The sequence below is a fragment of the Cebus imitator genome, unplaced genomic scaffold (genome assembly GCF_001604975.1).
Source record: "Cebus imitator isolate Cc_AM_T3 unplaced genomic scaffold, Cebus_imitator-1.0 Scaffold61, whole genome shotgun sequence".
In the NCBI taxonomy this organism is placed as follows: domain Eukaryota; kingdom Metazoa; phylum Chordata; class Mammalia; order Primates; family Cebidae; genus Cebus; species Cebus imitator.
Window position 1 is genome coordinate 8,237,699 of NW_016107376.1, and position 26,916 is coordinate 8,264,614.

The 26,916-nt window shown below is 39.3% G+C and overlaps 1 protein-coding gene across 2 annotated transcripts in view; it reads right to left on the minus strand.

Moving 5' to 3' along the window:
* The window catches only part of EIF5A2 (eukaryotic translation initiation factor 5A2), a 25,751-nt gene extending 1,914 nt beyond the window's left edge, over positions 1-23,837 (minus strand). The window contains exons 1-5 of one of the 2 annotated variants that reach the window (XM_017529877.2): positions 23,679-23,837; positions 22,794-22,993; positions 22,133-22,237; positions 9,085-9,216; positions 8,119-8,208 (exon numbers count right to left, since the gene is read on the minus strand). In XM_017529877.2, coding sequence (XP_017385366.1) covers positions 8,149-8,208; positions 9,085-9,216; positions 22,133-22,237; positions 22,794-22,958 — 462 coding nt within the window. In that variant the 5' untranslated portion in view covers positions 22,959-22,993; positions 23,679-23,837 and the 3' untranslated portion in view covers positions 8,119-8,148. Of the gene's footprint in view, positions 1-3,288; positions 8,209-9,084; positions 9,217-22,132; positions 22,238-22,793; positions 22,994-23,678 lie in introns of those variants that run through there. The other variant, XM_017529875.2, reaches the window with a different exon arrangement.
* Between the last annotated feature and the right edge of the window lie 3,079 nt (positions 23,838-26,916).

A 26,916-nucleotide genomic window follows, 5' to 3' on the forward strand; every position in this document is an offset into this window, starting at 1 on the left:
TGCAATGGCGCGATCTCGGCTCACCGCAACCTCTGCCTCCTGGGTTCAAGCAATTCTCCTGCGTCAGCATCCCGAGTAGCTGGGACTACAGGCGTGCGCCACCATGCCCAGCTAATTTTTGTATTTCTAGTACAGACGGGGTTTCACCATGTTGACCAGGATGGTCTCGATCTCTTGACGTCATGATACACCCGTCTCGGCCTCCCAAAGTGCTGGGATTACAGGCGTGAGCCACCGCGTCCGGCCTTGTTTGTTTGTTTTTTAAGATGGAGTCTCACTCTGTCGCCCAGGCTGGAGTGCAGGGGCATGACCTCTGCGCATGTCAACCTTTACGTCCCAGGATCAAGCAATTCTCCTGCCTCAGCCTCCCGAGTAGCTGGGACTACAGGTGTGCACCACCATGCCTGGCTAATTTTTTATTTTTAGTAGAGATGGGGGCTCTCACCATGTTGGCCAGGCTTGTCTCAAACTCCTGACCTCAGGTGATCGGCCTGCCTTGGCATGAGCTACCACGCCCAGCTAGAACTTTAATTAACAAAATTATCTTATGTGCAAAGAAATATTCATGCAAGAAAACATAGAGAAACCAAAAAGATAATGTGTGAAAATACCTAAAATCACACTTGCTTAGAAATAGTTATTAAATGTTTTCGGGTTGTGCATGTCTATAAATGTGTCTGTGTGCATCAATCTTCTCTATCTATCTACCTATCTCTGTCTATCTATCTATCTGTCTCCTTTAGATGACATAAATTTATAAAAATTGGATGGTACTATATATACTTTTTGAGTTTAAAAAAGTTTATTTAGAAGTAATTTAAATGTTATGAAAGATTGTAAAAACAGTTCAAAGTGCACGCGCATGCACACACACACACACACACACACACACACCCTTTATCTAGATTTTTATTTATTTTGTCTCACCATTTGTTCTCTCACTCTGTCTTTCACACACAGACGCCTCTTTTATTGTGTCTAGACTTCCAACCGGTTTTGTTAAAGCCAGGTTATAGAGAAAGTCGCTCATGTTTTATTCTAGGACTTGTATAGTTTCATTGTTTTCATTTAGATCTCTACTTCATTTGTAGTTTATTCCTTTGTATGTTGTATGGAATTCATCTTATTTTTCTAATTGTCCTAACACAATTAATATGTATCAATCTTTGCCCAGTGATTTGCAATACTATCTTGATTATATATTGAATTTCTACATGTATTTGGGTCTATTCTGGACTTTCTATTCTATTTCATTGATCTGTCTATTCACTTGCCAGTACCTCACTGTTTTGATATAGATCCTTTGTAATATGTTTTAATTTCTGGTAGTCCCCATTCAGAGATAGTCTCCACTCAGCTTTGTATTTTCATCATTTTCCTAGTGATTCTTGCATGTTCATATTTCCTTATAAACTTTATTAGCAGCTTGTTCAACTTCATTAAAATACTTGTTAGTATTTTTATTAAGACTGTATTAAAATTGTAAATTAAATTAGGTAGAACTATCATCTAACATATGAACCAAGAATATGGAATTTGTTCAGGTCAGCTGTCTCTTGGGAGTGCTTATAGTTTTCTTTGTATAGGCTTTGAACATTTTCCTTTCATTATGTCTTTTAATTGGTTATTATTTGTAGATACAAGGCTATTTGTTTTTGCATGTTAATTTTATTTCCTGATACCTTGATGAACAATTGTATTGTTTTAGTTTGTACTTCCCTTTTGATTGTACACTGTATAAAAGGTTTAAAATTTCTAGTTAGGAAGAACTTTTTATTTTCTAGTTTTGTTTTTAATTTCACTTGGGACTGGTATCACAGTGTTTTTCATACTTCTGCTTTATAGAAGCTACTGCTGTTTTCTTGGTGCTCTAAGTATCCTTTTTTAATGAAAGTTCTATTTGCCTTGGAAAGAAAATATCTAACATCAAGATGGTAATATTTGATATATATCCAAAATATTTACCTCATTGATTGTATAGCAATTAAAATGAGCTACAGTGACACCCACATTAAGTGAAACTTACGTAATTATTAAGAAAAATGCAGACACACTGAGTGTTAGTTGATGAACCTCTCTTCTTCCTTAGAATCTGTCGGGGGCCTGGTGGCAACCAGGATTGCTGGGCCTTTTTGGCTTTCTTGGGCACCAGACTACAAGTCATTGTGGTTCTGGGAAGTGTGCCTGGGTGTAGCCAGAAATTATTTTAACTGTATTCAGAAAAAAACTCTCAAATTGGACAATGGATTGATATAACCTTGTAGGTAGGTCCTTTTGAACCAATACACACCCAGTGGTTGTAACTGATACGACGGCAAGTATTGTGGGAAATAGATACTGTAAGTTCGCAGTGGAGTGCATAATTTAGATAGGCAGTATGGTTTCCAAATACGCAGTTCCACAGAAGGGCATTCTATCTGGATAGAATGTTTTATGATTTAATGATAAGGGGTGAGGAAGGATAAGATGCAAAGTGTAAGAGACATGAAACTTGTAATTAGCCCTTTTCAGTCTTCTTTTTCTTCCCTCTATACCTTCCTCTGAATAACTGGGCTACCGAATTTGCAAGTGGCAAAAAGGAGTGGGGATAGAGGCTAGAAGACTCTATCTGGTGCTTCTTTTACTGCCCAACTTTGCATTGTGGATCTGGTAGATTATGGATAGTTGTGATGATCATAGATACAAGGTGACAACTGCCATGGTATCCCTGGCATAGCTCACATGTCAGGGAGCGAGAGAGATGTTCTAGAATGTTACAGTGTGTAAGGAGGAAACACCGAGCCACCTAGAAATGAACATGTCCAGTTGGTGTGGATTAGACATGGTGAGGATTGGAAAAAGGGTGAAGAGTTTGCTTCAGGGAATTGTTGCACCACTCATGTTGTGGAAAGGGAGCAGCAACCCCAGACTGTAGGAAAGAAACACCTCAGGCCCTGGGAGATCAGGAGTGAGGGAAGTAGCATTACCCCCCCCCCTTACATTAAATATCTTTGGAAGGATGCATAGGAAGGGAGTGAAGAGGGAACAATGTCTTTATTCTTTTGTACCTGCTGAATTTTGAACCAAGTGACTATTTTATATAATTAAAATTAAACATTGACCTAAACCTCAAACTAAAATTTAGAAATTAAACAGTCTTAGTCATAATGCTAGGGCACTACGTAAGGACCTAGAATATAAAGTACTCAATAAAAACAAGTTAATTTTCTTTTAAAGTGACATATACGTAAGTCATACAATTTTTGGGTATGAAATTGTTTTAAAGATGTATATATACAAGAATAGTGCAAGCTGTTAAGTTAACTTTTATTGAATACAACTGATGAAGTTAACAGACAAATATATTTTAATAATATAACAAAAAGTTGTAATTGTTAAGGTATTATCTGCATTTTAAAGGGTTTTTAAGTCAAAGACTTCGCATTTGAATTTTAACTATTTTTGAAATGTAAAATGCACAATCAGTAATAGTACATATCTTACAATTTTAAAGTTTTAGTGAAAACATTTGAGTCTCTGCAGGTAAAAGCAATAGTTCTGCTATATGTAAGAAAAAAAATGTATTACTAAAAAAGTGCCACTGGGTTTAGACAATGCCATTCCAACTGTTTTCTTTTTGGGGAGGAGGATAAAAGTACATAATAGTATAGAACTAGTCATTTTCATTAAACTAGTATAGAACTAGTAATTTGCATTATGCTTCGTAATAAGCACAAGAGTGCTTATTTATAGTAGATATTAACCACAATAAATAACTCCTCAGAAAAGATCAAAACTGTGAATTGTGACCAGCTGTTCAGTCATTGCTTAAAATAGTCCAGAGTTCTTTAAAAAGTGCAATCTTGAACTAAGATAAACTTAAGTCTGCCAATACCAAGAAATAGTTTTAGGGACTTCATATAAATAGAATAACCTGTCTCTTTTATTTGTAAAATAGGTTTCTACCTGTTCTAAGGAAGGGAATGGTGGTAGATGGCAAAGTTTGCCAACAAGTATGTTTCTAGCAGGTGAAAGCCTGGTATGCATTACTATAAGATTCATCTTTTACAGAAAGAAAACATACTTATTAGATGTATACAGCATTTTTCAGGCACTTGACCTCACTTGGTAGCTAAGTTGGTGTTCAGATGTTTGTTTAATGGAAAAACATTAAATTACATATTGGCTTCAAGCCATGTTTCCAGAGAACATCTGTGTTTCATAAGCTAAATCCATATGTTCCCTGCTAAAAGCAAGTACTGATGCCATATACCTAATTCAGAGAAAAAAAAAAAATTAATAGATTGCATTGTGTTAATTTTTAAGGTTTTCTACCATACATTTTTCTTAAATCTTTGTTGCCTTGTCTGAACGCTAGCAGAAAAAAGCCTTGAAAACTATGAAGTATTACGGCAAAATGACATTAAAATGAGAACTGCTGATCAGTATGATATACTGTTCATGGAAATATGCTTATATTTTCACTCTTACACTGCTTAAGAGCCATATTTTCCCATAGTAAATGTGTTCCTAGTTCGTATTATAGAATTCAATATGTAAACATTTCAATGTACCCAAAAGAGCATTATTAATTTATCTATTATCCCTAAATATGTTTGGTGAACTTCTACATTAATGGCTGGCTCCAAAACTCTCTTTGGGGTCCATGCCTAAGGAATGCTTTCAGATATATCCAAAGTATAGGATTCTAAGATGGGACTGCCAAATTCTATTCTAAAATGAAAAATATATGGCAAGATTCCGGTCTGGATGCTACCGTTTCCTTTTTTTTTTTTTTTTTTTTNTTTGACTAGCACGTAGTTTAAGTGTGCTGACATTAAGGATTTTTTTTTTATATGCATGTATCATGGTATTACAATTTGGGAAAATTTTGCAATGTATTTTCAGGCAATTAGCTTTAAAATAATGTAATTTCAACTCTTAGCACAAACAGTCCTGAGAACAATGCATTCAAATTACAGCTCAACTAGAAATAATTGAATTGAGAAACTTTAAAGTACAAAAACAAGTTCTGCAAAAGTTGTAAATTAAAAAAAAAGTTACCAACAGTTGAGGCACTACCAGACTACAGTACTTTTAAAAGCTGGGACTGTGGAAAAAAGAACTAACATACAAAGCTATGTGTGCACATGTGCACACACAAATTGTGTTGTAATAATAAGTTGTGTCTCTGATTTTACAGCCTAATCATTTTATTGCAGTGTCTCGTATTATGCTCTAACTGCGGGAGAGTTTTGGTAATTAACAGAAAGCACTGGTACAGAGATTTGTATCATTAAGGGAAAGAGAGTCAAGAACTTGGTTAGCAACAATTTCTTCAATTGACTGACAGCCCTTGGAAGGGAGCATGAAAGAATCATAATTATGTTTATGATACAAATGCTAAGTCAAAGTAGCAATGATATGATCTATGTTGTAGCAAATAAGGTATAACAAAATCTTCACAGTATAAGTAAAATGTTCTAAAAAGAAGAAATATTCAACCTGTTAATATACATTGGTGAATGTATACAGATAAAAATGGCTTATCACTGTACAATCTATCAACATGACAGTCCACATTCTATACATGTTAACTCATGATATTTAACATTTGCTACAAAAAGTACAACAAATACTAGGAATCAACTTTAACATTTCTGATGTCTAAAAGAATGAAGTGACTTCTGTTCTATGTTAAAAAATACATGTTCCCTGCTTCCTTTTAATATAATTTATAAAGCTTTACTAAATGAAATATTTTGTTCTACAGAAACATCTATTGACTTATGTGAAAATAAAGTCCCATATCTTTAAAATCTATACTTATATATCGAGAGTATTTACACTGCATATATTACTTAAAATGAAAATATTTATGCATAAATAGTTTTCCCCATTCAAAGTATGAAGATAGAGATGCATTATTATAATTATTTGTACATCCTTACATCACAATTGAAAATATATTTATGTGAAGTTTGACAAGTTAGGAAGAACAGGGGCATGCTAATCGAGAGTTAATACTAAATCATAACACCAGCATGGTTAAGAGGGGCTACAAGAATGACCTGCAAGCAGCACAGGTTAATACTTTTTAGGAATTCCTATGAGTAACAGTGCTAACCAGTAGCAAGTAAGATACACATTACAGAGTACTAATAAACTACAGCAATGTGTAGTAGGTACTTAAATAGAATACTGGAAAGAATGTAGCCTAATTTTTAATTGTGCTTTAGATGGGCGAAAGCTAAAATGATATACTAAAAACGATCAACTACAACCTCACTCTCTTGTGCTTTAGAAATGTCCTTTTTGCATTTCTCTTGAAGTATCTTGCTTCTTCTCCAAATGGGTTTGCTGAGTCTAAGACAAGATTTAAAAGTGTGTACAAATTCAGCAACTAAAAATTGGGATCTTCTGCTACTAATGCTATTTCCAGTCACTGATTAGGTCAGTTACATGATCCTATATGATATATTTTCCTTTAGAAGATAGGAACAAAGGGCGTTTTAGAGGTCAAGGCATGATGGGAGAGGTCTAAGAGCCAGTCTTAGATAATTAAGGTATTTCTGAGATAGTGATTTTGTTCTGTTTTGCTCCAATATGATGATTGTTATTAAGTCAAACCCTGTAACAATGTCTAAAATTCTGGAAGTAATACATAGGACTCAAAAGATTAAATAGAAATGCAGTGGTGTCACCTAAAATACCTTTTAAAATAGTTCAGTTTATAGAATTGTTAGTTATATTTCACACCAGCAACTGAATTAAGTCATGCAACAATCAGAAAAAAAAATACATATACTTAAAATAAGTTAAATAATAATATTCATATACAATAATATTGCTTCCGTGATTCACTTTCAATTCACTTTAGAAAAAAAGTACATAAAATTAACAAAACTTCCAAAATTCCAAATCAGTTTAAATAATTCTCAGTTTTTGTTTAATAAATACCTTAATGTCAAAAAATCTATACTTAAAAATGCTTGGAAAGGGGCCCGGTGTGGTGGCTCATGCCTGTAAAGTGCTGGCACTTTCGGAGGCCAAGGCAGGTGGATCACCTGAGGTCAGGAGTTCAAGACCAGCCTAGACAACAAGGTGAAACCCCATCTCTACTAAAAATATAAAAAAAAAAAAAATTAGCTGGGCATGGTGGTGTGCACATGTAGTTCCAGCTACTTGGGAGGCTGAGGCAGGAGAATCGCTTGAACCTGCGATGCAGAGGCTGCTGTAAGCTGAGATTGTACTCCAGCCTGGCTGATAGAGTGAGACTTGGTCTNAAAAAAAAAAAAAGTTGGTAGTATTTACTGATAAATAGTAATATTTATTCCACATGGTTGGAAAAAAAAATGCATTGCGTAGTATCCTGTAAAGCAGATCACTCCTTTAAATGTTGGGGACAAAGTTAAAAGCAAACACAATTGAAAAGCAACTTTTCATTTTTATACTAACTTACAAAGTCCTCACATAAAAATGTATAGCTTTAATCAACCCTCTTTGCCACTTTTGTGTCTTCCTCTAATGAGTTGCTAACTTTCACCCAACAGTTCAGTGTCCTTCTGCCAATCATAAGAAGGGACTAAAACCACCATATACGGTTACATCAAGTCTGCCAATAATACGGTAAATAGTATGACCAAAGTAATCACGTGGTTGCATGTGGCCACCAAAATAACTGACATTTTTTGATTTGTTTAAGGATTTGTGTTTGCCCTACACAGGCTGAAACTGTAACAATTCCAATATACAATGAGTTCATTTTATATTAAATCTGTAATTAATGCAGAGCAGTTCAACTTACAGGTGGTATTTCAATACCACTTTATGCTACATTGTTTGATTTAAAACCCTGGTTTATCATTTAACTAAAACACAGGAATGATTTGCTCAGACAAATCACATCTGCTGAAGCTATCTTGTTTGCTTCTTGGACTGACATACTGAAAATCACAGGAATATTATAGGAAACATACCTACAAAATTCAAAAAACATTTTTTTTAAATTATCAATTGCCTGTAAAACTAACCCATCACAATCTGAAAACAATTTAAAAAAGAAATGAGGTTGCTTATGAAGGCTATAGCTTTGGTGACAACTTAGAACCCAACTTTAGATCTGCAGTTGATTCAGACCTAAACAGTGTTCATGCTTGACGTTCCCATTTATTTGCAGGGTTTTATGGCTACAGCATATTCTTCACTCATTGCACACATGACAGACACCTGGAAGCAAAAAGGCGGGCAAAAAGTTATTCAGAAGACAATACATATAGAAGATTTAACTAGTTCATCATATATTGTATATTTGTGTATATTTTGTACATACAGACCTTTGAAAGGGGTACTCCAAAACAAGCTACTTTCTTTACAGTTTTCTAAAGTAGAATTTCTTAAATAGTGGTAAGACAACTTGCAAGGAACAAAGAATAAGAACTATAAATGTTTCAATATTTACTACATGTTACATTTCTGAAAGTTGTAACAAAACACAGAGTTAATCTCCTTCACTCTTTAACAATCCAGTAGCATCATTTCTTACCCTTAAGAATAGCTCAGGGCTGGGTGCCTTGGCTCATGCCTATAATCCCAGCACTTCTGGAAGGCCAAGATGGGCAGATCACCTGAGGTCAGGAGGAGTTTGAGACCAGCTTGGCCAACAGGTTGAAATTCAGTCTCTACTAAAAATATAAAAATTAGCCGAATGTGGTGGCACACGGCTGTAATCCCAGCTATTCAGGAGGCTGAGGGGAGAATCACTCGAACCTGGGAAGTGAAGGTTGCAGTGAGCTGAGATCATGCCACTGCATTCCAGCCTAGGTGATGGAGGGAGACTCCCTCTCAAAAAAAAAAAAAAAGCTCAGGTGCAGAGCTTCGAAACAAAGTTGGGTTTGAGAATGTTTATGCAGCAAAAATGAACTTTGATACTTTCTTTGGTAATGAGTCTCTGAGGGTTTTACAGAAAACCTGCCTTAGAGATCGTTTTCAACATTTTAGCAATATTTTTAAACCACATTCCATATGTAGAATTTTGTGTTAACTAGTTGAGGCCAAAGTTTTTATAAAATGGTTTTCAAAAATAATCTTTCTCTAAGTCTTTACCTGTACATCTTCACCTGCATTGTATTTTCCTTCTATTTCTTTGCCTAGTTCACCTTCTGGCAGTTTAAGATCCTCACGAACTTCGCCAGTTTCTGTCAGCAGGGAAAGGTAACCATCTTGAATGCATATCAGCTGTTAGAAGAAATTATATCATTTGTGTTGATTAGATTACATCCACTTCTTTGTAATGTTTACATAGTTAAATTGTAATTTAATTTGTATAAGTACACAGCAATACATTAATATTCTTGGTATTTTAAAATGCTAAAAATACAGAAGATATAAAATACGTACAGAATGGAAGTATAAGTTTACTCCACCCAATACTTTCCATCCCCAATCTCTGCGTTATTAAACAGTTTAGGCGTCTTTACAGTGTATTCCATTTATGTTCACAAAATAAGTATAGTAGATTTTTAAAAATAAAGAAATTGGGATATTATAAGCATTCTACAGTGAACCATTTTGACTTAATAATATGTCTTAGAAATACTTTCTAACCAGAAAATATAGACCTAACTTAGTTGATTTAACTACCACATATCTGCATGGACATACTATAACTGATTTAACCAATTTCACATTACTGGGCATAAAAGTTATTTTTGTTATTACAAACAATGCATTGTTTAATTTGATTATGAGCAAAATTAAGTGGAAAATTTTGGTCTTCAGCTCACCGCCAACAACAGCAACAACAAAATCCACTAGCATATTGATAACATTAGTGAAAAAAAAAAAAAAAAAACCAGTCATCAACCCAACTTGCAAAAAAAACCCGGTTTTGATATCATTGAACTTCTTATTTACTACAGGAATGAGGAAACAACCAGCCTCCACTCACTCATTATATTAATAAAAGCATGTTCACCATTAGTATGCCTGGAATCCTAACACATTTTATAAAAGGCTATCATCGAGAATACCAGCTGCTAACATCTACAAAAGGAGTCAAAGACAATGGTTCTTCAACCCCTGTAACCACTATGATATAAACCAGGCATATCATTAGGATTGCTCTCCTCTACATACACCACCTGTCAAAACTGACTATGGCTCTCCACAGAAACTCCATCTACCACAGGAAATGTGAGTTTTTCTATGTCTAAAAATCTCAGAAATAAGATCCTACAGTGCTATAACAGGACTTTTAACTAACCTCTTAGTCCCTCAAATATTTGTGAGGTGGGTGGTAGAGAAGTGGGAGTAAGGAGGTTGAGGTAGAAGTGTAATATTTTTTTTAATTATTTTTTTAAAGATGGGGGTTCTCAATATATTGCCTAGGCTGGCCTCGAACTCCTGGGGTCAAGTGAGCCATTGCTTTAGCCTTCCGAGGAGCTGGGACTATAGGTGTGTACCAATGCACCTAACTTGAAGTGTAATTTTTAAACAACCACAAGATTCCAAGGCAAATCTTTCTGATTTCTGTTCTTTTAGTAATTCCCCAAAGCAGAGCTTGTCTATTTCTAGAGTCAAATGTTCCTACTGTGTCATTAGTGACTGAAAAACGGAAGCCAAATAATAATACTGATATTTTGAAAATTATGCATGTAATGGATTATTTTTTAAGAGTTAAGAATCATAAACTGTGGAATGAAATATACAAAGCATTTCAAATGTAAAATGTATAAAAATCATATAAAACATAGTAAAACAATGCATTTACAAACATTAAACATTTTATCAAAGTAAATTGCTATGTTAAATACAATTAGAGTTTTTAAAAATAAAACTAAGCTACGGAAAAACAAAAATAATGAGAACAAATTATTTAATCCTTTATATGGTTTGGCTCTGTGTCCCCACCCAAATCTCATCTTGAACTGTAATCCCCACATGTAGAAGGAGGGACCTGGTAGGAGGTGACTGGAGCATGGAGGCAGTCTCCCCCATGCTGTTCTCATCATAATGAGTGAGTTCTCTTCAAAGTGTTTAGCAGTTCCTCCTTCACTTGCTCTATCTCCCACTACTATGTAAGATGTGCCTTGCTTCCCCTTTGCCTTCTGCTACGGTTGCTCAGGCCTCCCCAGCCATGTGGAACTGCGACTCAAATCTCTTTTCTTTATAAATTACCCAGTCTCAGGTAGTTCTTTATAGCAGTGTGAAAATGGACTAATATGGAAAATAGGTGCCAGGAGTCTGGGGCACTGCTATAAAGATGTCTGAAATATGGAAGTGACTTTGGAACTGGGTAATGGGCAGAGACTGGCACAGTTTAGAGGGCTCAGAAGAAAGAAAGATGAGGGAGAGTTTGAAGCTTACCAGAAACTTGTTGAATGGATTTGACCAAAATACTGGCAGTAATATGGACAGTGAAGTCCAGGCTGAGGTGGTCTCAGATGGAGATGAGGAACTTATTGGGAACTGAAGCAAAGATCACTCTTGCCATGCTTTAGCAAAGAGACTGGCAGCATTTTGCCCTGCCCTAGAGATCTGTGGAACTCTGAACTTGAGAGAAATGATTTGCGTATCTGGTAGAAGAAATTTCTAAACAGCAAAGCATTCAAGAGATGAGTTGGCTTTTTTTTTGAAAGCGTAGTAAGGTCATATGCATTCACAAAGAGATGATCTGAAATTGGAGCTTATGTTTAAAAGAGAAGCAGAGCATAAAAGTTTGAAAAATGTGCAGCCTGACCATGTAGCCGAAAAGAAAAACCTATTTTCTGGGAAGAAATTCCAGCCAGCTGCAGAAATTTGCATAAGTAATAAGGAGCCGAATATTAATAGCCAAGACAATGGAGAAAATGTCTCCAGGGCGTTCCAGAGATCTTCATGGCAGCCACTCCCAACAAAGGCCCACGGGCCTAGGAGGGAAAATTGGTTTGTGCGCCAGGCCCAGGGCCCTGCTGTTCTGTATAGTTTTGGGACTTGGTGCTCTGTGTCCCAGCCACTCCAGCTCCAGCTGTGGCTAAAAGGGGCCAAAGTATAGCTTGGGCTGTTGCTTCAGAGGGTGTAAGCCATAATCCTTCATGGCTTCCACGTGGTGTTGGGCCTGCAGGTGCATAGAAGGCAAGAGCTGAGGTTTGGGAGCCTCTGCCTAGATTTCAGAGGATGTACGAAACACCTGGAGGTCCAGGCAGAAGTCTGCTGCAGGGGCAGAGCCCTCATGGAGAACCTCTGCTAGGGTAGTGTGGAAGGGAAATGTGGGGTTAGAGCCCCCTCAGAGAGTCCCCCGCTGGAACACTGCCTAGTGGAGCTGTGAGAAGGGGGCCACCATTCTCCAGATGCCAGAATGGTGCACCGTGCACCTGGAAAAGCCACAGGCACTCAACACCACCCAGTGAAAGCAGGGGCTATACCCTGCAGAGGCATAGGGCTGGCATTGCCCAAGGCCTTGGGAGCCTACCTTTTGGATCAGTGTGCCATGGATGTAAGTCATGGAGTCAAAGGAGATTATTTTGGAACTTTAAGACTGAATGACTGCCCAGCCAGGTTTTGGACTTGTATGGGACCTGTAACTCCTTTGTTTTGGCCAATTTCTCCCATTTAAAATGATAGCATTTACCTAATGCCTGTACCCTCATTGTATCTAGGAATTAAATATTTGTTTTTGATTTTACAGGCTCACAGGCAGAAGGGACTTCCCCTGTTTCAGATGAGACTTTGGACTTGGGCTTTTGGGTTAATGCTAGAATAAGTTAGGACTTTGGGGGACTGTTGAGAAGGGATGATTGTCTTTTAAAATGCGAGAACATGAGATTTGGAAGGGGTCAGAGACAGAATAATATGGTTTGGCTCTTTGTTCTCACCCAAATATCTTCTTGAATTATAATCTCCACATGTCAAGGGAGGGTCCTGGTGTGTGGTGATTAGATCATGGGGTGGATACCCCCATGCTGTTCTCATGACAACGAGTGAGTTCTCATGAGATCTGATGGTTTAAAAGTGTTTGACAGTTACCCCCAGCTTGCTGTCACTCCTGCTGCCATGTAAAACGTGCTTTGCTTCCCTTTCACCTTCCCCCATGATTTTAAGTTTCCTGAGGCCTCCCCAGCCATGTGGAATTGTGAGTCAATTAAATCTCTTTTCTTGCCAGGTGCAGTGGCTCACACCAGTAATCCCAGCACTTTGGGAGGCCAAGGTGGGTGGATCACCTGAGGTTGGGAATTTGAGAGCAGCCTGACCAACATGGTGAAACTCCATCTGTAATAAAAATACAAAATTAGCTGGGCGTGGTGGTGCATGCCTGTAATCCCAGCTACTTGGGAGGATGAGGCAGGAGAATCGCTTGAACCCAGGAGGCAGAGGTTACGGTGAGCCGAGATCATGCCACTGCACTCCAGGGTGGCTAACAACAGTAAAACTCTGTCTCAAAAAAAAAAAAATCTCTTTTCTTTATAAGTTACCCAGTTTCAGGTAGTTCTTTATAGCAATGTGAAATCTTTTAAATTGAATTATTTATTTAAAAATCTTAAGTTCTATAGAAAAGTTGCAATAATGCAATGACATCCCATATCTTTTACCTACATACATCCATTAACATTTAATCACATGCACTTTTTTCTCTATATGTACATCCAATATATATAATATCTATCATGTACATTCTTATTTTTACAGAACCAATGAGAGTAAGCTCCAAAGATCATGACTCTTCAGCAATAAATGCTTCAGTGTGACAATCATGACTTTTTAGCAGTTAAAACTTCAGTGTGTTTTTCTCAAGAACAAGGATATATTCTTAGGTAACAATTTATTTTTCAAAATCAGGAAATATTGATAACCTATTATTCAATATATAGCCCATATTTAAATTTGCAAATTGTCCTAATATTGTCCTTGATAGCAACTTATTTCCCTAACTCCAGGATCATACCTTGTATTTATTTGGCTATCATGTCAGTTTAGTCTCTTAATTCTAACAGTTCCCCCACCCTTTATGTTTCATGGCATTGACTTTTTTTTTGGGAGGGGTTATTTTTTTTTTTGAAACCAGGTCTTGCTCTGTCAGCCAGGCAGGAGTGTGGTGGTGTGATCGTGACTCACCACAGTCTCAACCTCCAGGGCTCAAGTGATCTACCCACCTCAGCCTCCCAGGTCACTGGGACCACAGCATACAAACACTATGCCTGTTGTTGCTGTTCTTTTTTTAATTTTTATTTTTTAGATACAGGGTCTTCTTGTGTTGCCCAGGCTGATCTTAAACTCCGGGGCGGGGGCGGGGGTGGTAGTGTTCACTGTTTTAAAGAATGTTCCTCAGTTTGGGTTTGTCTCACTGTTTCCTCATGATTCAGGTAATGCATTTTTGAAAGGAATACTATACAAAAGACTGTCCTCAGAGTATCATTATCAGGAGGCAAATATCAATTTGTCCCATTACAAGTGATGCCAACTTTGATAAGTTGACTAAGGTAGTTACCTGCCAGATTTTTCCACTCCAAAGGTACACTTTCCCACTTTGTAATTTGCAAGCTTAAAGAAAAAAACCAACAGTATCATTGTCAAATCCCCAAGCATATTTTTGTGTACATGTTTCCATCTTCTCTCAAAGGCCTCTCTGACTCCATAGAGTTGGAAGTGGGGATGGCAAGGAGATTGTTATAAGCCAACTCCACATACCTCCTTCTGGTCCTCTACCTTTAAACAAACCTACTGACTTGGTTACTTTTAGATGTTTTTAAACAATTTTTTTTTTGATAGAAAGTAATTATTGTTAGTAGCAAGCAGGGAGATAGCAGAGGTCAGAGTCAAAAAACTTTAGAGATATTAGGCATGTGGAGGTGTACCAAGCTCCTGATCAGTATATGAGATTATAATGCTATCAGAATGTGCTATTTTCGGCCAGTCATGGTGGCTCAAACCTGTAATCCCAGCACTTTGGGAGGCCAAGGCCAGCAGATCATTTGAGGTCAGGAGTTTGAGAACAGCCTGACCAACATGGCAAAACCTCATCTCTACTAAAAATACAAAAATTAGCCAGGTGTGATGGCACCTGTAGTCCTAGCTCCTTGGAAGGCTGAGGCAAGCGAATCACTTGAACCCAGGAAGCAGAGATTGTAGTGAGCTGAGATGGTACCACTGCACTCTAGCCTGGGTGGCAGAACAAGACTCCATTACAAAAAAAAAAAAAAAAAAAAAGAAAAGGAAAGGAAAGAAAAAGAATGTGGTATTTTTTATTTCCTGCTAAAAGAATCTAGGGCTCCTTAGAAAAATGGATAATTCCAGGTCCAGATCAGGAAGTGTGTAAGATGAACCTGGAATAACCTGTGGCACTAAAAAGCAGGAGCTATCAGAGAGAATTAACATTAGGCCCATGTCGAAGGGACTAAAGAGCTAACTTGAATAAGCTCCCACTGGCCAAGATGGAGCAATGTGAGAATCAATAAGGATAATAACAACAAAGGGTTGAAACACAAATATGTTTAAATTCTCAAGTTTATAATGAAAAAAATATGTATTTGGTCATCTTCAGCGGGCACTAGGAACCAATTTATTTTATAAACTGTACCTTAAAAAGAAAGAGTCAAATACACCCACCCACCCCTACACACACAGACACTCTCTCTTAAGGTGAACAAACAAAAATTGATGAAGGGAAGTTTCTTTTTATAGAAGTATTCTAAGAAAAACAAATGAAGGAATGACAGATCATAATTTGTGTCTCCTCCAATTAATAGATTGAGGCAATAATCACATATCTGATAATAGCGCAAAAAGAGAAACAATCAGACTTATTTACCTAATGGTTGCACAGAACATTATGGAGTAGTCCTGTTAAGAAAAGAAAGGAAGAAAATAAAAATCTAAATTTGATCGAGACTCTACATCTTACCACCAAGTCTCAGTAAACACAAGGGACAGAGGAACATGTTAAAAAAAAAAAAAAAAAAGAAATGCAATTAGCAAAATCTGTACAGTGGGAAGGTGTACAGAAGAAATGATCCAGTATCTTTGTCAAAAAATTGCAGAGAGAGAAGGAGAGAGAGAGAGAATTGATGATAATGATAATTGCTGAAGCTGAGTGACAGGTACACAGGATCCGTTATCCTATATTTTGAACATTTCCACAATAAAAAGTGAAATAGAAAAAATGCTAAAGTATATATGAATTCTAGAAAGAGCACTGTAACCACTATGTGCTGGGAGGCACAGTAAACTAAGGAAGCAAAACATGATCTACAAGGGAGTGTGGGGAGAGTTAGTGGCTGCAGATTCTGTCTTCGATGTTGTCAGAATAGGAAAGAACACTGAAAAGGGAGAATTATCAGGAAACTATTTTGTCTGCATTTGTACTACTAATATACAACAGAAGGCTGGAGAAGGTATATTATTCCGACAGGTGCCTTCTTAGTTCTAATTTCTGAATTTAATTTTGTTCCTCAATCTATTTCCAAACAACCAGACTTGTTTAGGTAACACGTATTCTTTTTTTACTTCTTCCTTCTTTTCGTCCAGAGAGCAGCACTCTTGAGCTACTTCTTTAGAGTTGCTGGTCCCTGGTAGAGACTGAATGCTTGATCACTATTATTATACAGCCTAAGTAAATAACACCACCATCACCTGGAGTGTTATGTGACCCACCAAGCCACACAACTGGGAGAGCACAGCAGCTCTCCATCACTGAGTGGAAGTAGCATATATAAGATCATCTTGAGAAGGAACTAAAGGTGCAAACAAGTTGTATAAGTGGTTCAGACTCAGAGAACAGCTCCTACCACATAGACACTTCTCCCTCAACTCATACCAATGACTTCATGCAGAGTTTCCTATGACCATTTGACTGAGAAAGGAAAATATTCACAATGGTTTCTAGATGGTTATGCATTATACGCAGACACCATTCAGGGGTCAGCCAGAAAGATAGTGGGTTTGGGAAGAACTTCAAGCACTGGACCTGAAAGAAGACAGAGCCAGAGGTGTGGATTTGCACTGGTTACGGGCTATGGCTAACAATTTGGCTGGAAGGTCAAGGACACTGAAAGAACAAAATAGGAAAACTGCTGACAGTAAGGTTTGGAGAAGTCATACGTTGACAGACCTCTCCAAATAACTGAAGAATGTGACCATATGAGTGCTCACCAAAGGGGGTCTGCAGAGACTAGGCTCTAAAAAATTTAGTGTACAAGGTGATTTTTTCTGTGAATGCCATTCGGCTCCTTTTTTTTTTTTTTTTTTTTTTTTTGAAATGGAGTCTCACTCTGTTGCCAGGCTGTAGTGTAGTGGGGTGATCTTGGTTCACTGCAACCTCTGCCTCCCAGGTTCAGGTGATTCTCCTGCCTCAGCTTCCTGAATAGCTGGGATTACATGTGCCTGCCACCACCCCTGGCTAGCTTTTGTATTTTTAGTAGAGATGGAGTTTCACCATGTTGGCCAGGATGGTCTCCATCTCTTGACCTCATGATCCTCCTGCCTTAGCCTCCCAAAGTGCTCAGGTTACAGGCATGAGCCACTGCGCCTGGCCTCAGCTTCTTTTTGTAGCTTCCCCAGTCCTTGCTCAGAAATGACACAGGCTTTCTCTCACCAAGACTGATCTGACTACAGACACTATTGAACACCTCACAGAACAGGAGAGTCTTGATATGGCAGAAGAAGAACAAAGAACAGAAGAACAAGAAGTCTTGATACGTTTCCCAGAAGAACAGCTGGCCACTTGACTGAATACACTGTACCCCTTCCATCATGGAACAGGCAGCAATTTTTCCTTATTGCAATAGCTTTACTCTACATATGGATTTGCCTTTCTTGCCTGCAGTGCTTCGGCAAAAATCTTATCTAAGTTTGCAGAATGCCTCATTCCTGTTGTAGTATCTCACACTGCATCACTTCTGACTAGAAAACTAATTTTACAGGCAAAATAATGAGGCAATGAAATACCCAGACAATTCACTGGTTCATCTACCTTATCATTCCAAAACAGCTTCCATCTGTGGATCGGCCTTGTGAAGACTCATATATGGCACTTGCGGGATAGTACTTTGTTGGCCTGAAGTGTTGTTTTTTGCAGGTTACAATATGTTTCAAAATATGGTGCTATTTTTCCCTAGATAGAATACACAGGTCTAGGAAGTAAAGTTAGTGGCTCCTCTCATGATAACCCTTAATGATCCTGTAACAAATATTTGCTTCTAGTCCTTCCAACATTGGGCCCTACTGGTTTAGAGGTTTTCTATTTCCAGGGAAAGACTGCTCGCATCTGAGAAGACAAGGATTCTATGAAACAGGTAAAAATTATAAAAAGACTTTAAGCTCAAGGAATTAACAGCCTTAAAATTAAATTAACACATTAACATCCAAAGGATCTACTAATTATTTGAAGAATATACTAGGATTTAATAGTCACAGTTTGGGCAATTCACTAATAATCCAAAGGTCCACAATATGTACTTTATGTGTCTGTAGTAATTAGTTTTATTTCTGGAGAATGGTCTTCGAATGACAGATAAAACTTTAGTAAATGCAGAAACAGCATTTAGCTTGTGGTGGGGTGCATAACGACACAGAACTTTCTAAAGAAATATGATTCTAAGGCCAGGTGTGGGGGCTCACGCCTGTAATCCAAGCACTTTGGAGACCAAGGCAGATGGATCACCTGAGGTCGGGAGTTCAAGACCAGCCTGACCAACATGGTGAAACCTCGTCTTTAAACAAAAGAAATAGAAATATGATTCTAGAGAACACTAAAGCCTGAATAAGCATTTCTGTATGCATTTGGGGATTCCCAAAGATGTATCTGGATGTATTTATAACTTATACCATCACTGAGCCCCAGACATCTATAACTACTTTTGGAAGAAGTAATGTAAATGAGCAATTCTAATCCAAGCTAATCTTGAAAGAGGAGTCAGGAGACAATTTTTCTTTCATTCTGAACTTATTTTAAAACACATAAAATTAAAACTATAAATATTAATACGTTTTCTTTCCTGTTTACTTTGTAATTATTCTAATGAACAGAATACATATTTCTCTTTAGCCAACTGCCCAACTGGCACTCAAAATACTGAATTCAGCAAATATAAAGGATTACACACAGCCAAATAATAAGTAGGTATTTAATCAAGGCAGTTGGATAGGTGAGTGAAGACCACCATAGCACAATAAATATACAGGTAGTGCTCGACTTACGACCACGATTGGTTCCAACAGACCGGTAGTAACACAATTTGGTCGTAAGTTGGTAGGCTATATGCATGCGGAGATGGTAGTGCTGCCAGAAGCTGGTCCGCACTGGAGAACGCCCAGCTGGGCAACGTTTGCGCTGCCAAACGCGGAGCAGTCATGGCTAGCGATTGTGGTCGTAAAGTTGAATGGTCGTAAGTTGCATAGGTCGTAAGTAGATCAATACCTGTAAACAGAAAGGCTCATAGAGCTTTTTTTTTTTTTTGAGACAGGGTCCCACTCTGTCACCCAGGCTGGAGTGCAGTGGCATGATAATGGCTCACTGCAGCCTTGACCTCCCCAGGCTCAAGTGATCCTTTCACCTCTGCCCCCTGGGCTGCTAAGACTACAGCTGTGTTACGCCACCTTCTCTGGCTATTTTTTTTTCTGTGCTTTATAAAGATGGGGTTTGTTGCCCAGACTGGAGAACTAGCTTTTGTGGATTTTTTGGTTTTTTTGTTTTTTTTTTTTGAGACAGAGTTTTGTTCTTGTTGCCCAGGCTGGAGTACAATGGCACGATCTTAGCTCACGACAACCTCCACCTCCTGGGTTCAAGTGATTCTCCTGCCTCAGCCTCCTGAGTAGCTGGGATTACAGGCATGCACCACCACGCCGAGCTAACATTGTATTTTTAGGTGATCTGCCAGCCTCAGCCTTCCAAAGTGCTAGGATTATAGGCATAAGCCACTGCACTCAGCTGAGAACTAGCTTTCAAAAAAATTAACAGAAGTAAGTTTTGTATGCTAACATGAAAATAAAGAGCATAGAAATAATGAGTACTTTCTGTCGGGCATTGTTGGACCAAGTAATGAAACCGCAAAATGATCCCATGAGGCGTTATTATTTACATCTTTGCTTTATAAAGAAAGAAATGGAAGCAAAACAGGTTAAGTAACTTGTCAACCAAGGTCACACAGCTGTTAATTGCCAAAGTAAAGACTAGGACCAGGCCTGCCTGGCGTGAATCATCCTCTTATCCACTTTGCAGTGTGGAGAGCATACCAAGGGCTGGGACAACGGTGAAGTAAGACATTTGTCTTGGGTGCAAAATTAAAAAGGCACCAAAAAACCCCACAGTGATCAGATAAGCACTTTAATGCAGTATTTTAAAAAATTAGAATAAATGCAAAAATCCTATGATAAAATACCAGAATTTTAAAAGTGGGATCAGAATTAATTATTTTCTTTGTGCCTTGGTCTCCTATATGGCTTGTCATTGTTACTAGTCCTGTCTTTATTTAAATTTTTGAGCCTGAGGCAAGAACCCCCTCACTTCATTCATTTCATGCTAGTCTAGGACCCAAACAAAAATATTCCTTTAAGTCTTGAGCTTCAATCAATGTCTGACTAACTTTATCACAGTATAATAGTAATTACTGAAATGCTGACACCATCTTTCTGAAATATGCACTAGGCAAAAGCATTCTATATTGAATATTCCTGAATATAATGAATATTGAATATTCAACACATTCATATTTTAAGATGAAAAGAGAAACCCAATTTTGACAAAAGAAAATTCTATGCTCAGCTTTAGCCTACTGTATTATCCTTACCACATTCGGTAATCACATATACATTTAACAAATGTGTTTTGAGCATCTACTACATACCACATCAAATTTGGTGCTCCAACAATAAAGAAATGATAAAGCAGAATTTATACATAAGAAAAAGGGGAAACAGAACAATACTTGTTGATACATATCCACATATGGGGTATATTTTCTCATTTAACCCTAATATTATCTCTATTTTGTAGATGAGAAAACAGGCTAAGACAGGTTGTATAACTTGTCCAAAATCATCCAACTAGAAAGTGGCAGAACTAGATCCAAACCCAGATCTACCTCATTAAAAAACAAAAACAAAAAAAATTTGCTGTTATATGAAGACAATTCAAATTTCTACCAAGACTTCAACGCAACTTAGAAAGTATTTAGGACAGGTAGGAAAGTGAAAATATAAGTGTTACTAGATTGAAACTACAAAAAAGTATGTTTGCATGTGGACAAACAGCAAAAGAAAATCATTGGGTGCAGCTGATAGCAACATTAAAAAAATCTATATAATACAATAAAAGGTACAGAAAAAAATCAGTTTAAGTCGGATAAAACAAATCTCAGTGTCAACTTTTATTTTTTACTATGTAAAACGAGCAAAAATGAGTTTGATATATAGTATGCTTGATACAAAAATTGAAGACTTTCAAGAAAAGCTTTAGTTATGAGTAATCTGAGCTTCCACATTCTATGAGGTCAATTATTTGGTTATCATCGGTATTAAAAACAATAAAATGCTATCATTAAATATGACCTACCCAAATGTATAACCGAAACTTGAAGTTTACATATATTAAGTTAGCAAAAGGTCACAGCATGGTCATTGAATATAATTAAACCATTTATATAGTTTTTGTGTTTTCTTTACCATACTTGGTGACCATGTATTTTATCCTTTATATTTATGGGTTTCAGCTTATTTCCCTACTTAAGAATGTCAAGTTCTGACTCATGTTTATTAATATGAAAAACTTGGTAGGAACATGAATTTCAGTAGTTTCTTGAATGCCTTAATTCTGATCAGTTAAAATAAAACATCCAGGAGGGAGCTATCTAAATTAGAAATATTTTACAACAGAGAGGATAGTACTTTTACTAAACATTGGACTTCGTTGGAATATGCAGTCACTTGGCCTGAGGAACACTAATAAGTATTTGCCTTTTTTAAAAATGCAAGAATGTGAAAAAATAGCAAGCTGGTAATAATCCTATAAAAGGAACACGTGTTAAACATCATGATTTTTCCAATTTCTAAGATAGGTGGTGCCTAATACCTGGTTAGAAAAACCTACAAAACTACTCTTGAGTTTTGTCAAATTGCTATTGATAGTACAAAGTATTTGCACCTTGAAGAAACAAGCAACATTCTAAAGAAAATCAGTGCTTACTTGGTAATCATTTCTCTTAATATTTGGAACATCCATGTTGTGAGTAGAAGGACAAATATCTTCATATTTTTTGCCCGTGAAAATATCAATTCCAACAAGGTGAACCTAACAGAGAACAGGAAACCTGTTTAATCTCTGCCAAGTATACCACTCATTACACACACAAGAGTACAATAACAACGCTGATTACGACAGATTCTTTTTCTCCTCCTTCCAAGGTCATCTAATTTTACTTTCTTAAAAGAAAAGTAATGGTCATACAATTAAGATGCAGTAAACAACTAAACAGTATCATGACATGCCAAGACCCAAGACAGTCCAGTGATTCAATTATAAGAGTATACAAGAAAAATAAAGTGTAGGTTTCTTAGAATTGCTAGAACAGGTTTTCTCATCTGTAAACTGAATAGACCTAGGTTACTAGGATTCAGGAAAGTTTCAGTTCCCAGTTAATGAAACATTGTAAACATTGTAAGGGCCCAAGAAAGGAATGCTACCTTTAAGTTTTCAAAGTAATAACTGATCACTCAGCAATTGTGGGAAGGAAAAAAATAGTGCTTATTGCAAAATTTTAAGTATAGTAATCTCATGATCTGTAACGGAATACAAATGATCAAAATCCCAACGCCGAAGCCACAGCCTGATCTGCAAGGGCGCTTACCTTGGCATGACCATGCTTTCCAGTTTTGGAAGTTGACATCTCCACTATTTTGCATGGTCGTCCTTTGAGCACCACGAAGCCGTTTTTGCGCAAGGCCGAGCACTGCATAGGGTAAGTGCTGGAAGCCCCAGCATCCCCAGTAGTGAAATCAATTTCGTCCGCCATGGTGGGCTGGGGAGATGGTAGTTTTTCCGTGTGAACTACACAAAAAGTTTATGTTTGCTTTTTAACAATGGCTATGTAGGCAGGGAAACGTCTCCTTTCGGACAAGTTATGTGCCAAGCATCATGGGCCTGTTATTTCTGCATGTATAGAACACCCACCCTAGACTAGCGGGCACTTTCTAACTCTGGCCTCTAGAAACTTTTCCAGCTATTGTTTGGGGAGGTGGGATGAGAAGTCGCAGAGGGGCCCGCAGAGGGTGGGGACACCCGCCCTGGGCGCTCCTCCGCGCTGGAAACAGCAGGTTCTGGCGCCCATCGCCCCACCGCGGAAGCCGGCGACCTTCCCGCGCCGCCCAGCCCTCCGCCGCCGCCCCAAACCCTACTGCGGGGACCCGGCCCAGGCCGCACGTCCCCGCGAAGGATGCGGAGTAACAGGACCTGGCCGGCAGCACCCGGCCCTCTGCTAACCGGCGCGCAGCGCGCCCTCCAGCCGTCTGCGCCGCCCCTGCGGCCGCACAAGCGCTCCCTGTTCTGCCGGCATCCCCGGCTCTGCCCGGCCCGGCTCGGCCCCACTAGGGCCTGAGCCCCGGCGGGTCCCGCGCTTGCCTCCGTTCCCCCATCATTCATCTTCCTTCCCTCGGTCAGCGCTCGGCTCTGGGCGCCTTCCCCGGCCCTGCCTCACTCTGGCCCCATCCCCACCAGCTTTTCCCCAGGTCCTCACCTTTCAGTTGGCAAAGAGCGCCTTTCGCCTGCGCACCCGCGCGGGTCCCCCACAGCTGAGGCGCCGGCGGCGGCGGTGGCGGCCGCGGCAGTTCCAGGAGCCGGGGCGGGGCCGCTACACTTTCCACACCCCAGCCTCCCCGCCCTTACCCGCCCCCACCTCAGCCCCACTTCCGGGATAGGCCCCGGAGCGTCACAGGCACCGCCCCCTAGGGCTACCATTGGCTACCAGGTTCCCGAGGCCCCGCCCAGTCACGTGAAGCGCGCCCTGGCAACGCCACGTGCTGCGGCTTAGTGCACTTCCGGCGTGGGGAGCGCTTGCAGCGTTCTGATTGCTGAGGGTGAGCTCGCTGGCAGAGGAACTTGCGCCTTCCAACTCTTAGGTTTGTTGCGTTTGGGTCGCAGTCTGCTTTCATGGGAACCAAGCGAGGCACCCGGTGGCCCCTGCCGTCAGGTGCGTGGCAGTTATCACGTGACGATCGTCGGCGCTCGCAAGGCGCGCAGATTCAGTGAGTGCCAGTGTGGCTGGCTGTGAAGGGAACTTTGGGTTCGAGCTTCTGGTTCAGCTTGCAGCCTTTCTTGGGGTTGGAACCCCCCTCCTGGTCTTGGAAGAAGAACTCACGTGCAGTATTTTATTACCTGGTTCGGCACCGCGGGTTCTGAGAACCTCACTCACCCCTTGGTGAGATTTTGGCTTTGACTGCCGCAGGGTGCCCCTGTAGAGTCATCACTGCTCCTTGGGGTGGACACTCCTGAAGCATCCGCCAGCTAACCAGCAGCAGTGAAATGACAATACACTTCTCACACCGAAAGCTGTTGTGAAGTTGTGGAGGCAGAGTTTGGCTGACCCCTATCGCATTGCGGGTCCAGACAGGTGTCCTGCCAACTCATCCCTTCTTTCCTCCTGGCATTGGCATTCCTTAGAGTTTCGGTTTTAACTCTGCCGTATTAGAACGCTTGGATGGTCTTCAAAACTGACCTAGAGCTTGTAGACTGCAATAGAAAGGTTCTTAAAAGAGATCTGCTCCCCCTTCACATTTTCATTTCACAACCCACTGTGTCCCATCTTGGGGAGGTGACCTAGGAAATTACTTCTCATTCCACACCCGCATTTATGTGGTACTTTGATTTCCTGTTGCTGTCTTATGAATAATCTCATATCTCACATTCCTATATGACTACAGTTTACACATATCTTTCAAACATGTCCAGTTTAACTTTTACAGTAAGTTACTGCCCTCTCATGTACTGAACTCAGCCTCTAGCTAATATATGAAACAGCCATTACACCCGTGGCTCATGCCTGTAATCCCAGCAGTTTGGGAGGCCTCCGCAGGTGAGTTGCTTGAGCTCAGCCGTAGATCAGCCTGGGCAACATGGTGAAACCTTGTCTCTACCAAAAATACAAAACTTTAGTGATGGCCTGCACCGGTGGTCCCAGATACTTGGGAGGCTGAGGTGAAACGATCTATCGCTTGAGCCTGGGAGGTGGAGACTGCAGTGAGCTGAGATCCGGCCATTGCACTCCAACCTGGGTGACAGAGTGAGACCATCCCGCCTCCCCATGCCCAATCCCCCAGAAAGAAAAAGCCAGATTGGAATCTCGGTTCATGAGGTCTTTCTGCTTTTCCTTATACCTTCTAACTTTTCCCTATTGTTTTGAGAATGATTGCTAATAGTATTTAGTATTTATATAGGCAAATACTGTACTAAATTTTTTACCTGCATTATTCCTTTGATCTTGACTGCCGTTCTCTATTTTTAACCTTTTTAAGTTATTCATATAAAGTAAAATTTCCCTTTTAGTTTTATGATGAGTTTTATCATGATGATCAAGGTACGTTTTTCAACTCATAAAACTGAAAGGAACAAATTTTACTTCATATGGGATTTTATATACTAAAAGGGACAAATTTTAAAATCTACTTTAAGTAGACTGGAAGCGGTGGCTCATCTATTATCATCAAGATATGGAATATTTCTCTCATTCCAAAATCTTCCTAGTGGCCTTTTGTAGTCAGTTTCCTCCCTCTACACCCAGCCCCTGGGAAATATTCACCATACTGTTTTAACCTGCATTTTTCGTTTTGGAAAACGGCGAGAAAAGTTAAGCAATTTGCCCCAGATTGTAAAGCTAGCAAGTTGGAGAACCAAGATTGAAATCTAGGCATTTTGGTTCCAGAGTCACTGCTCTATCTACCACCATATACTGCATTCATATAAGATTTGGGTTTGGAATGATGACTGGGCATCACTTATTCAATAAATATAGTCAGTTCTCCTGAAGTCACTAAGAACACTGAACTGGCAAATACTAAATCATTGCTCCTAGGAGAAATACAGGGTTAGGTTCCTCTGAGCCTCTGGCCCAAAACATTGGTTAATATGTTATGAGATGTTTAATAGGAATAAAAAGATCTGCATAGAGCCGGGGCTTGAAGCCACCCCTCCACCGCACATTCAGTACAGAAAGAGGGTTTTATAAAGTTCACACTTTTTCATAAGTAGTGGAAATAGGGTGAGGCCCTGAGACTGGCCTGGTGAGTGAGGGAAGGCCACTGGGTGCTTCCTCTGCTGGCCAGGGCTGAAATAACCCGAGTTCTGTTCTCACAGAAAGGGGCGGCTGCCACCTCTTGACATCAAGGATGGATGGGCAGGAGGTGTCCTCGATGGCCAAGCTGTATCAGGATTTTAATATGATTTTTAGAGTGTATTTCTATTTAAAGACACCTGATTTGTTATATATTGTTGATTCATTAACATTAAACTGATAGACAACAACAATGTAATTCATGCCTGAAGGCAGCTTATCTAACATACGCTCTCTGTAAGACATAGTGTAGCTTTCTTGTGTTTTTCAACATTAGAGCCGGGCGCGGTGGCTCAAGCCTGTAATCCCAGCACTGTGGGAGGCCGAGACGGGTGGATCACGAGGTCAAGAAATCGAGACCATCCTGGTCAACATGGCGAAACCCTGTCTCTACTAAAAATACAAAAAATTAGCTGGGCATGGTGGTGCGTGCCTGTAATCCCAGCGACTCAGGAGGCTGAGGCAGGAGAATTGCCTGAACCCGGGAGGTGGAGGTTGCGGTGAGCCGAGATCGCGCCATTGCACTCCAGCCTGGGTAACAAGAGCGAAACTCCGTCTCAAAAAAGAAAAAAAAAAAAAAATTCAACATTAGACAGCTCTTCAGCACAGTGCTTGGGGGCCATTTTGAACAGTGAAACCACCATAAAAA